The sequence below is a fragment of the Microtus ochrogaster genome, linkage group LG2 (genome assembly GCF_000317375.1).
Source record: "Microtus ochrogaster isolate Prairie Vole_2 linkage group LG2, MicOch1.0, whole genome shotgun sequence".
In the NCBI taxonomy this organism is placed as follows: domain Eukaryota; kingdom Metazoa; phylum Chordata; class Mammalia; order Rodentia; family Cricetidae; genus Microtus; species Microtus ochrogaster.
The window spans coordinates 22,919,564-22,932,542 of record NC_022028.1 but is presented as its reverse complement, the minus strand read 5'-3'; the positions used below and the strand labels follow the sequence as shown (position 1 = coordinate 22,932,542).

Genomic DNA, 12,979 nt, shown 5'->3' with positions numbered 1-12,979 from the left:
ATTTACTTCAGCTCTAAGGAAATAGTTTTAAAAACAAAAGTTGAAAATACACTCAAGAGGAACTGCTGATACACAGTTCTGAAAAGGCAGAGAATGTGCTTTCCTTTTACACAAAAGGTCAAATCTGTATTAGCAGCAAATTTTATACATAGAAATAAAGATGGCTTCGAAACTCCAGATTTGTGTAAGAACAAAACACATCCCCCTTCCTTTTCTTAGGAAATCCAGAGCAGCCCCGTTCACTCTGGAAGGCTTCTTCCACTATGGTTGTCCGCAGTTGGCAGCTCCGCATCCGCCTTGGGCTCTCAGCCCAGCCTTAGTCCAACACCAGGTCAGAAAGCACAAACAGGTTCTTCAGGTATGGCAGAGCTGCCAGGATCTCGTAAGTCTTCAGATTTTGCTCAGAGTCAGGGAAAATCTTCAGCAGGGTCTCCCTCAGCTCACTGGTGTCTGCAGAAGATCTCTGTGCTGGCATGAGATGGTTCTGCTGTATACCAGGAACGGTGGTCAGGGTTGTGAAGTGGGGCTGCTGAGGAAGCCAAGGGCCTGAAGAGGCCCCCTGGTTCCCATATGGAGGCTGGTACCTGGCAATGGCGACTTGGGTGTTTTGATTCCGGGCGAACATGTTCACATTCGGCAGGGCCCTGGGTAGAGGCTGCATGTCTCCAGAAAGCCCTCCTTTCTAAGGAAATCGTCTAGCCAAGGCCCATTTCTTCCCAGAGGGTCGTCGGGAACCATAAAGATGTCCCCCACGAACGTGTACTGAAGCAATCTTTTGGCAATAATTTCTCTCCAGGACACTGACTCATTCACAAACTCTCTGAAGGTATAATTGCTTACAATGACACCCCCAGTCTGGTCCGCTAAGCGTAGCATGAACCTGTCAGCACGAGAATAAATTCGTTCTCCAAAGACCGTCCTAGAAGGAGTTAGTGCTAGTATTCCAAGCTCCTGGAGCTGGGTCAAGAAGTGCTGTTCTGTGGCAACAGGACTGGGCCATGTTAAAGACTGCGGCACAAACACAGTGATCTTCCTGTGTCCACGCTCCCAAAAATATTCAACGGCGATTGCTATTCCACGGCAACTAAGGAACTTGTTCAGACCATGGCTTAATGCGACATTACATCCATCTATAATAATATGCTTTAAATCTGTTCTGCCGGGTTTATTTACTAATTCCAGCTTGTATGGTATTTTCAGCATCTCTCTAAATCTCTTAGCCCCCGTAATGAGAGAATCACTATGATCAGAGGCTCCTGTGAATCCTGCATCAGTATCTGAAGGTAATAGCTGGGGCATTGGCAGCGGTGGAGAATGCTGAGTGGAGCTGTAACAGGCAGCTTGCACGTTACTGGGAAGTGAGGGTTCAGCTTGCTGTTGCAAGATATCGTCAGGAGAAGCTGGGCCTCTCTGGTCGCCTGTCTCTCCCCTCGAAATGAAGCTGTCTTCAGGATTGGAAGAGTCAGGAGTCAGTAAGAAGGCATCGCTCTCACGTTCCATATCACCGCTGTCCTTCTCGTTTGAGCCCCACATTTCATGTTTCTGTTCCGTGTTTGAGGTATTTGTTTCAGAGTCTGTAAATGGAAACTGGGAAAATATTTCTTCCATATTTTGCTCTGTGCGACTCTGTGTGTTCTTGGAAGCGGAATCTCCTGTGAGGTCAGTTGTGCTGCCCGCAACACCTGCACTTCTGCTCTGAGCAGCATCTGGACACACAGAGCAAGGGGCACAAGCACTGTGTCCTTGGAACCTTTGGTCCTCTTTCTCAATTTCCTCCGGGAGCAATAATGGCTGTGTAGAAGGCCCATCCTTCCCGATGACGACTTCCTCAACCAACTCTTTGGAACTCTCCATGTTGATAAAGAATTTTACAGCGATGGTTTACTTCGTTTCTTCTGTGCAGACTCTGATATTTTGTAAACGTTCTGCACCAACTTGACTTCCGGTATCAAGTTGATTTGCCTTGACCTCAGTCTGAAATGGTGATCCTGCCTCCAGGAACCTCAGCATGAGACTGCAAGACATTTTTTTAACAAGCTTCTGTGCTAAAAAGGATTGTGTGCTCTAAAAATATTTTAATGGACATGTGGGACCTCTTAAAATGAACTACTTCCAAATATGGCTGAGATTTTGAGGCTTTTCCTTCAGCAGGAGTAAAACCAATTCTGGAAGCCCGGCACCAGGAAGCTGGGAATTCAGCGAAAAGCTGACACGTGCCTGTTTCAACAGCAGGTGGCACATGCCTGATGGAGAAACAAATGACAGGGTGTAGTGTTTCTTGACCACTACGGCTCTTTTTAGATGGGTTTCTGAATAGATTTTTCTTTAAAAAATTTAAAGAATTAGAAAAAATTTATGTGCATCAGTGTTTGCCTGGGTGTATGAGTACATGGGGCTCATGTAGGCCAGAAGAGGGCATTAGATTCTCTGGAACAAATTACAGCTGGTTGTGAAAAGCCATGTGGGTGCTAGGATTCAAACTTTAGTTCTCTGGAAGAGCAGGAAGTACTCTCAATCCCTGAGCAATCTCTCCAGCCCATCGAATGAGTTTTTCTTAAATATGTATACATTGTTTTCTATTCAGTTACGTTTTCCATATCAAGTGACAGGAGTCCTCTATATATTCTTGATTACAGCCCTTTTGAAGATTTAATAGTTAACTTGTCTTTTCATTTACTTGCAAGATAAAAAGATGTACTTAGAATTATTATTAATATTTTTCCATATGATTATGATCTTATGTTTTCTAAGAAATTCCTTAGTGTCCTATGATCCAAAAGACATTTTCCTATATTTTTATTTAAACTTCTGTAGAGGATGGGACAGATGAAAGAAAGGAAGGGTAGAGAAAAAGTGGGTATTGTTTCCAGAGTCCAGCCAGGGGAGGGGAGATGCTTATAACACTCCTCAGTGTTCTAAGTTACTGTAGCTTTCAGCAGTGAGTGACTAGTGAGTTTGATATCAGAAATTAATATCAAAGGAGACTCAACTGTTGATACCCTGATTTGATTCTTGTACATTATATGCATGTGTTATATTCTATCAATATGATATGCCAATTTAAAAACACAAGTCATTCTAAAAATGTAAGTCTGAAATATTTTTATAAGTATGTATCATCCCCCCTTCCGTGATGTTTCCTGAGCTTTAAGGGAAGAGTGTGATATATATGTCTCACTTATGGTTGAGCATTCCAGACAGTTTTTCTCTGTACATTGACCACTATCCACTGCACAGAGATGCTCCTCTGATGAGTACTGAAAGCTGCACCCATTTTAGAAGGCAGTTTGATATTGTGTCCATTTAGCAGTAATAGCATTACCCTAAGGACGTGATGGGTTCTGTCTTTTCTTTGAGATAATAGCTCAGTGTCTAGCTCAAGCTGACCTTGAACACATGATATTCCTGCTTATGTCTCCCAGATTATAGGCATGTACCACCACACCAGGCTTGCAACCTTACACATTTACAGCTTTCTGTAATACCTTTATTGAGAATGAGATCTATGTCATAAAGTTCTCATATTTAAAGTATATTCTGTGGTATTTAGAATATTTAGAATTATGATCTTGTAAAAATGAGCACTTTTGAACATTTCCATCATCTTTAAAAGATACAATGTACCCATTAGCTATCACAACCAGCTATCCCAATTTCTTTCATGTCTTCGATCCATATTGGATTAAATTTTAAGCATGGTATCAAGTATAATTTTGCACCCCTAAGAGAAATCCTACTTGACCATTATGTATAATTATTATTCTTTTTTGGTGTTAACATTTGGTTTTCTAGTATTTTTTCTTATGACAACCTGTATGGTTTTAGTATATAATAACTTGGAAATGTTCCCTTTGCTTCCAGTTTTTGTAAGAGTTTGTATATAATTGGTCCCAAGTCTTTAAAGGTTTGGTAGATTCAATGCTAAAGACACCTGAACCTGTTTTTGGTGGGAAATTTCTAAATTTCTAGTCAGACTCTTTTTGTTATGGGTCTGTTCTGTTTATCTTGTGTTCATTTTAATAGTTTGTGCTTTTTGGGAATTTTCTAATTTCTTTCTTTAAAAGATTTATGTATTTATTATGTATACAATAGTCTCAGTATTCTGTCTGCATGTATGCCTACAAGCCAGAAGAGGGCACCAAATCTCATTACAGATGGTTGTGAGCCACCATGCGGTTGCTGGGAATTGAACTCAGGACCTCTGGTAGAGAAGATAGTGCTCTTAACCACTGAGCCATCTTTCTAGTGCAGGAATTTTCTAATCTCATTGACATTAATTTAATAGCATAGTAGATCTTTATAATCCTTTTATTTAATAATTTACACTCACGGTTGTTTGGTTTCATCACATTGAAATTACCTTTGGCCAGTATTTACTTGAGTATTTCCCCCTTACCTTTCCTCCGAGAGTCTGGAATTTAGAGCACAAGTGTGTGGGTCACTGATGCTCTTCCACAGAGTGTGAAGACTCTGTATCTTTCTAAGTCTTTTCTTTCTGTTTTTGTATAGCTGCTATTTTTGTGTGTCATGAGTGTGTTAGATGGCAAATACAGATGAGCACATTTGTCTTTACACAATGTCATAATTCATTGAATAATAATACATTCACAACCTAAGTCAGTTTTATTAGTTGCTATTTGCCCAGTAATATCAATTTTGTTTGGTAGCTAGCTGATGGCAGCCACAAGCTGTTTTATTCCATTCTTGTTTACTAATAAGTAATTAGTACTTTACACTTTACATTTTATGTACATGGGTTATACATAATTATCCCAAAATATCCAAAAAGAGTTTAAAACACTGTAGAGATCAGAAAGACCTTTACATCTGAAGACAGAGGTAGAGACCTGACACAGAAGAGCCTTTAGGGGACCAGATAAGATATCTTCTTAGCCTGAGTGCAGAGCTACTCAGGGAAGGATTCAGGTGCTGGTCAGGGATAGAGACAGGAGTCCTTTGCTTTGGCAATTTTTCTGTACAAGACTCATGAGAAATCACTGAAAAGTCAGAAGACCTTCTTCTTCAGTAAGGCTACATGTGCTTTGATTGATAGGCTTAGGAGTCTGATATTTCTGATATGATTGGTATAGTTTCTGGTATCTTTGTTCATTGGTGTGATCACTGGAGCTCAGTATCCAGTCAATTTAGCTGATTTGGTGAGCTCCAGGTTCAGTGAGAGACCTCATCTTAAAACATGACATGGAAAATGACTGAGGAATACACTTGATGTTGACCTCTCACCTCCACAGCTATGAATGCACACACTTGCATACACACACGCACGCACGCACGCACGCACGAGGAGAGGGAGAGAGAGAAAGTGGGAGAGAATGTAGAGTTCACTTGTAAACATATTTTCCCTTGGGCCTCCAGCTCACAAATAATGACATAGAGACTTATCAATAATTATAAAAACTCAACCTTAACTTAAGCTTGTTCCTAACCATTACTTATACCTTAAATTAGCCCATATTTTAAAATCTACATTTTTTTCCACACCCATTACCTCATCTCCATTTGCCCATCCTACTTCCTCCTCGCCTGGCTTGCCACTCCTCCTTCCTCTCTCCCAGAGCTCTCTGACCCCAGAAGTCCTGCTTAGCTAATGGCCATTCAGCTCTTTACTAAACCTGTCACAGTGACACATCATCACACAGTGTAAAGGAATGGTTCACAACAGTCACTCCTGCTTGGCGCTTCAAGTGGAGTTACTCAGATCAAGGCTGTTGCTATGTAAGATGAAGTCATTCAGGATCAGGTGCACATTGAAAGCTGAGACCCATACAACATAGCCTCTCCCAGAGTTGGCCCTGCATGCGCCTCATATTGTCTTCTAGTACTGTCATCTCTGCAATTTTATATTTGTTTACAATGATTCATGTTCATTCTGGCTGTGGACTCATCTTTTCTGAAATTTTACATGTCTGGCATGTTATTTTGTATTCACTTGTAAGTTATATTTCTGAGACCATTTTGATATGCACATGCTTTCCTTGAACTTGCTACGTAACCTTGAATTCCTTTTGTGTATGTATGTTGCCAGTAATTGAGCCTAGACAAACACTCTACCACTGATTCATTCCCTAGTCCTTCTCTTATTTTTTATTTTGAGAGAGGCTTGTGAAGTTGTCCAGGCAAGCCTTGAACTTTCAATCTTTCTGCCTCTTGATCCCTAAGATTACAGGCCTGTGTCAAAGGCCAGTTTGGTTGATTTTTAAAAACCTGTTAACTAATAAGCTTTTACATTGCTAGTACATTTAGTTTTACCATTGCTTGTTTCATGCTTTCCGTTTATCATGATTGCTTTGTTTCTTTCTATTTTTCTATCTTACATATTTGTTTTCTTTACACATTTTTGGCTGCCGCCGCTCATCTATATAGAAGTTACACATTTTATATTTTTTCCTTTAGATGTTAAAGTTATAATTGTTGATATGACCAACTCCCTAGGAATATTTGACTAATGAGGACCACATCCTGCTCAGTAGCACAACCTGTGCTTTCTGTCACACCTCCCCTACATTTTCATGATCTTCTCATGCACTATTTTAATTTCACATTGTCTTATATGTTCCAATAAGTAATTATTATTGCTCTTGTGATCAGTACTGCTTGCATCTACCTATAGGCTTATAAGACCTGTGTTCACTTGCTTCTTGTATTCTGGTTCTTTATTACTTAGTTCCTCTTCTGTCCTTCCTTCCTGCAGAAACCAGTGTGTTCATTTTCTTCCATCTTTTTTAAAATGGATAGTGTACCTATAGTCTTGAGAGTTAGTTTAGCTGATCATAGATTTCTAGATTGAGAATATTTCTCTTTATAACTTTAATAATAACCTGATAAGGTTAGACAGATGACTCAGTAGTTTAGATGATGCAGGCTGCTTTTCCAGAGGACCTGAGCTCGGTTCCTGTACCCACGTTGGGCAGTTTACAACTGCTGGTAATACTGTCTTTGGGGAATTTAATGCCTTTTTCTGGCTTCAAGGGGTACTTGCATGCCTGTAGTGTACATAGACATAGACATACACACATACACATAGATAAAAATAAAAATAAATCTTTGACATAGTGACCCCTGGTTTTTCTGTTAGTAGGTCTGTTTTCATTCTTGTTGTTATTCCTCAGATGTCTGCCTTTGCCACTGGTTCTTATTATAGTCTTCTCTTTCTCATTGTTTGGAATCTACTATTGGGTGCCTAGGTTTGCTCTCTCTGGCTTTGATATTTTGGATTTTTCTTCCTCTGTTTCATTCAGAGTACTTGTAGCTTTCATTAGTTATGGAAATTTTTCAGCTATTACTTCTTGAACATTACTGTTTTCAAATTCACTCTGCTGTTCCCTCAACTCTTGCGTATCTTGGATAATTTTCCCTTTTTGATTGGTCTTTGCATAGTTTCTGCATGTTTGTGTTCTATACCTTGTTTTCTGGTTCACATTTCTCTTTTTATTTGTTCTAGTTTGTTCTTGATAGTTTTGTTAAGGCTTTTATTATAGACACCACCTTTCTTTCGAGAAGTTTTATTCAATTATTTTTCAAATGTGCCTATTTTTCCATGTGTTACTTTTTTCTTTCAGATTTCTTCCTTAATTTCTTTAGTATTTTCCAGTATATTTTTCCATGCCAGTGAAAATATTTTGGTCAGTAATGTGGATTTCTGGAAGTGAGGTCTTGCTCTGTTGCTCTGATCCTCCATTGACTTCCTATATTAGAAGTTTTTCTTAAGCAGAATCTTCCACCCCACGGAATTTTATGTGGTCTCAGTGTGGTGCTATCCCTGCAGGAGGGTGGGTTTGTTTTTGTAATGCTGGCTCTAGGTCATCACTGAACAGGGGACAAATCTTATGCTAACATTTAGAAATAGAGATAATAAAGTGCTATTCTAAAATCAAGTCAGAATTAATGTTTATGTTTATCACAAAAGAAATTGTGTTTTTATTCAAAGACCAGGTCCAGATATACTTTCAGTGGTTTCTGTATGACTGAGTAGATTTTCCCCCTAGGGCCTTTTTTTATTTTTAGTACGTTATTCAAAAATCCCATATTATGTAGATGTTACAGTCATGGTCCTTTTTATTTGGTGTGTGTGTGTGTGTGTGTGTGTGTGTGTGTGTGTGTATTTTACTGGCAATTAAACCCATCATCTCACGTTTGCTAGATAAGGTGTTGTATCGCTGAGCTGAAAACTTTTCTATTGCTTTGCTTCCTTTGAGGGAATTTTTCTCTTCTCTGTAAGCTCATATGTAGAATTAATAAAAATGTTATGTTGCAGGGCATGGTGGCACTTGGGAAGCAGAGGCAGGTGGAAGTTCCTGAGTACAAGGCCAGCATGGTCTATGTCTGGTCTACATAGTGAGTTCCAAGCCAGCCAGAACTGCAGAGTGAGACCTTGTATCAAAACAAAATGTTTTGTTTTTCAGTTTTATCTTGAGACTTTTCTCCTTAGCTTACTCAGTCATCTTAGTAGAACCTACAATATCCAGAGTGACCATTCAAAACCTTAGAAGTCTGATTACATCACCCTCACCATTGAAGATCACAGCTTACTAAACCTGCTTCACTGTGTTTTGTAAGCATCTCCTATTACTTTTCTCTGTGAGCATTAAGCTCCAGGCACACCAGCCATCTCTCAGTGATTGGAACATATTACTCTTGCATCCAAACAGAGCTGCGGCACTTTGCCTTTTTCAGCTTGAAATGCTTCTTCTCGCTATTTGTCTCCTCACTGCTCAGTCATTTACTTAGGGAAGCCTTTCTTGACTTTCTGATTATTTCAGTGTAGGTCAGGTTTTTCCCCCTGCTATTTCCAGAAAGAGTTTCTTAGTGTGTTTCTATCTGTAACATATTTGATTAATACAGGACTCCCTCAACAGTAAAGCTTTGTGAGAGCAGAAGTAATTTTGCTTTCCACTGACTTTGTCTCTAGGCACAGTTACTATAGCATACAGAGTATTCTGGAAAGATGTGAGGGGTGGGTGGACAGTTGGATGGATAGAAGGTTGATGTGAAGAATGAGTAAGAATGACTACAGAAGGAAGGGAGATCAAGAGGGTGAAGGGGACCTTGAATTACGGCAAAAATAACATGATGTGCCAGGAACAATTTTTAGTGCTTTAGACTTGTAAAAGCACTTGTTAAAGAACACACAGTCTTTGCCTCCCAGTTCTGTTATCTTCACATTATAGCAAACAAATACTTCTCTGTAGGTGGCAGTGCACTTACGTAAGCATCATGCCTGAAGGGGGGAGGTGTGGGGAGTGAAATTATTTTGAACATTTGAAAGCATTTATGTAACTTGAATCTCATATCATGGCTTTTAAAATATGCTTTTTCCATAATTGGTTGTGTTTAATTTGTACTTGCTCAGAGCTTTTTCTCTCAGAAATATTAGTGCTAGAAAATGATCAGTCCTCATTTTATGATAGTATGACTGATATAAATATGTCAGTCAACAATTGGAAAATATTTTCTGAACGTGGCAGTGGCTACCATTTTGTCTTTGGCAGCAGCAACATTTGTAGGGCATGTAAACTGTGCAAACAGATACAACTATTGGCCAAACTGTATATATTACACTGGTACTGAACCTGCAGGCATTTTCATAGGAAACAGTTCTTTTCCCAGTTGCATCTTTTACACTACTCATAGGATTTACTAATTAAACTTGAAGCTCCAAATTATCTCTCACAGAATGTTTTGTGTATCCTATCAGCACCCATATCACCCAAGGTCTTCTATTCTAGTGCTAAAAGATTCGCCCTATTTTGTTGTCCATGATGACCTTACAGCTAAAATATTTACATCTGTATATATAATCGTCTTGTCCTTACAGCACTTAAATGCAGAGCGTTCTTACAAGTCCCAGATTTCAACTTTACACAAGTCTCTGGTGAAGATGGAGGAGGAGCTTCAGAAGGTTCAGTTTGAAAAGGTGTCTGCACTTGCAGACCTGTCTTCCACAAGGGAGCTCTGCATTAAACTTGACTCGAGCAAAGAACTTCTTAATCGACAGCTGGTTGCCAAAGATCAGGAAATTGAAATGGTATGTAATACATTGAGAATTGCTAGGACTTGAGCATTATTATAATTTTGAAAAAGAGGTTTGTTTTTATAAAATACTATATCAAATATATATGCCTTTTAGCTTTGAATTTGTTTTTATTATGCTTTTAAATTTTATGTTTAAAGTTTAAAAGGTTAATTTATGACAGCTGTGTTCTAAAGAATTCAAGAACATTAAAAAAAACCCAAAATCTTCCTTTGAATTTGTAGTTTGCGATTGTGTTTAGTCAGAATTATAAAATACACTGACAGAGCTGTGAGCAGAAAACCATGGGCCTTGCTCAGCTAAATTATAAACTGAATGGTATTCTTTCTAGCTAAATTGATCTAGTAATTGGATGAAGTCTTTTAAGTTGTAATGCAGTTGGTTGTATCTACTTTGTGCATACACTAGGGATATTCAAACCGTACAGGCTCATGCTCCAAATATCGGCATATAAATAATTTGATATAAATAGAGAAATAGGAAGTATCCATAAGGAATTCAGCAGTAGCTGAACTTTGGTGGATGGGGCATCCCACAGAGGTAATGATGGAGAGGTCCATGTAGATTCTTGAATGAAAATAGTGTTTTTAGTGAGCAGTGTGATATGTTTAAGAAGAACTGCCTGGACATAAATCTGGAGAAATAGAATCTGGCTCTTAGTGTATAGATACTGTATATCTATACTGAAATATCAGCCAACCTTGGCCACCTTGGCTATTTGTTATTACTAAACCTTATTGAATTTCTTATTTTGTTAATCCACCCTTTGTGATGCACTTGAGAATCATGAGTCTAGTTTATTTTATAAGAATCTACTATTAATCTTTTAATGAAGTACCATCTGCCCAACTCCTCACTTATTCTTAATTATTTCTTGATTTCACCATGAACTTTTTAATGATTAATTTGCTACTGTAAAACTTAAAAATGAGATAATCACCTTTTATTTAAAAATTTACTTGATGTTTTCTAATTGGAAAAATCTTAGCTTGTTACTGTATCAATTGAAATAATATAAATTGAAGTATCAGTAGTTATAAGTCCATAGCTTATAAAAATAGCATGCCACTTGCAAGTAAAGCCCAATCCTATAGTAATCTTCTTAAAGTTTTATACCTAATTTGTCTTTTATCATAACCAAAGAAAAATATAACTATCTAGTCTTCAACTTAATCAAAGACCCCAGAAGGGTGGAATGACAAGGACCTCAAGCTATCTGGACAGCCACCTAAAGTTTCTCTTTAATACTGGGTCATCCAACTCTGGCCTACAGGCCTAGCATGTCTGACAGACTTTCCTGTGAATAAGGATGTAGTAATATTTTGTTTGTGTTTTAACAAATAAAGCTTGCCTGAAGATCAGAGTGCAGAGCTAAGCCACCAGAGGCCAGGGAAGTGGTGGCACACATCTTTGATCCCAGAACTTGGGAGGCAGAAGGCAGAAGGATCTCTGTTAGTTTAAGACCACCCTGGGCTACATGAGATTAAATCTGTCTAAAAGAGAAACATCTCACACAAAGTAATCCCAGCACTAGGGGGCTGGAGACAGAGTGATATGACTGGGTGGAGAGAGGAATATAAGGCAGGAAGAGACAGGCGCTCATTGCAGTCTGAGTATGCAGTCTGAGGTACAGTCTGAAGCAGTCAGTCATAGGACACAGTCTTCTAAGCGTAAGATCACCTTTTTGGTCTGAGGATTTGGTAGAGGTAAAAGGTTTCTCTAGTGGCTGGCTGTACTGTTTCACTCCCTGGTAGCTGACTTCAAGCTTTTACTATTAAGAACAATTAGAATTCATGCTATATAAGGGAATTTTGAAGGACTGTCCTTACCTTGTCTTGGCAAAGTTCAAAAGTCACCTTTTTTTTTTGCATTCTGCTTGTCCGGTTTGGACAGTAACTGTCATCAGTTGAGACAAGGGCAGTTTCTTTGCCCACAGGGCTACCTTTTTCCATAACAAAAACAAACTCAATACAGAGTTTCTTTGATGGCCATGATCTTCTCTGAAGTGCATTAGTGCTGCCAGGAGAGGATGTGTCTTATTGCTATAAAAACCTTATGTTATTAAAACATCTTAAATACCATATTCTGTAGATCATTGAAGTGTTTAAAGATCATTTATCTAAATATATCTGTTTATGACCTTGGAAACATACCTAACTTGACTATAAGGTTGACTTTTATAGAACACTATTAGTCTGTATTTTTAATCATACATTACATTTTAAATGAGCTGTATAAGCACCATACCTTAAATAAGAGTAGAAATATACATACAGCATAACAAAATTAACTTTAAATTTGTATCAATAAACCAAAATCTATATCAATGTTAAATATCCTGAGATTAATAGCTGTTCTTTTGGATTAAAATAGAGTCAATAATTTATTCTTTTATCCTATTTCTATATCATATGCCCCTTCTTTTAGAAAGAGATCTCTGAACTTAACTATTTTATTTAGCCTTTTTTTTTTACTATGACCAGTAACAATTTGTAACCAACCCCATAAACAAACATCCATAATCCAATTTTTTGGAATGTGGTCATAGTTCTCTAGCCTACTTCCTGTCAATTGGGAGTACTAGTAATCTTTGGGGGACACTGGGAAAATTTAGGATTATGATCAAGTCCTGACTGGAGTATTCTGTGAGACTGAATCATCTCAGTCAGTTTTCCTTGAGGCTGTTCTGAATAAAGAAATCAGAGGAAATTGCAACAGAGGAAATCTGAGATGTTGGATCATGTGGACCATGTACTCCCACTGGAGATATTTCAAGAGGTCTTCCTCTATCAAAGCTGATTTTTTTTTAACCCAGAATGAATTCACAGTCTCTCATTTCCTGTGGAAACAAATACATAACCTCTTTCCCAAAGTAACATATCTTTTGACTTAAATTTTTAAGTCAAAATATCTTTTTCTTTTCTTTTTTTA

General features: G+C 38.3%; 1 protein-coding gene and 1 pseudogene across 1 annotated transcript in view; one reads left to right on the top strand and one right to left on the bottom strand.

The window, feature by feature from the left end:
* Window positions 1-12,979, top strand: part of Tsga10 (testis specific 10) — a 92,698-nt gene that overhangs the window by 68,531 nt on the left and 11,188 nt on the right. The window contains exon 16 of the mRNA XM_013351078.2: window positions 9,833-10,042. Coding sequence (XP_013206532.1) covers window positions 9,833-10,042 — 210 coding nt within the window. The remainder of the gene's footprint in view (window positions 1-9,832; window positions 10,043-12,979) is intronic.
* LOC101986681 lies at window positions 317-1,854 on the bottom strand (annotated as a pseudogene).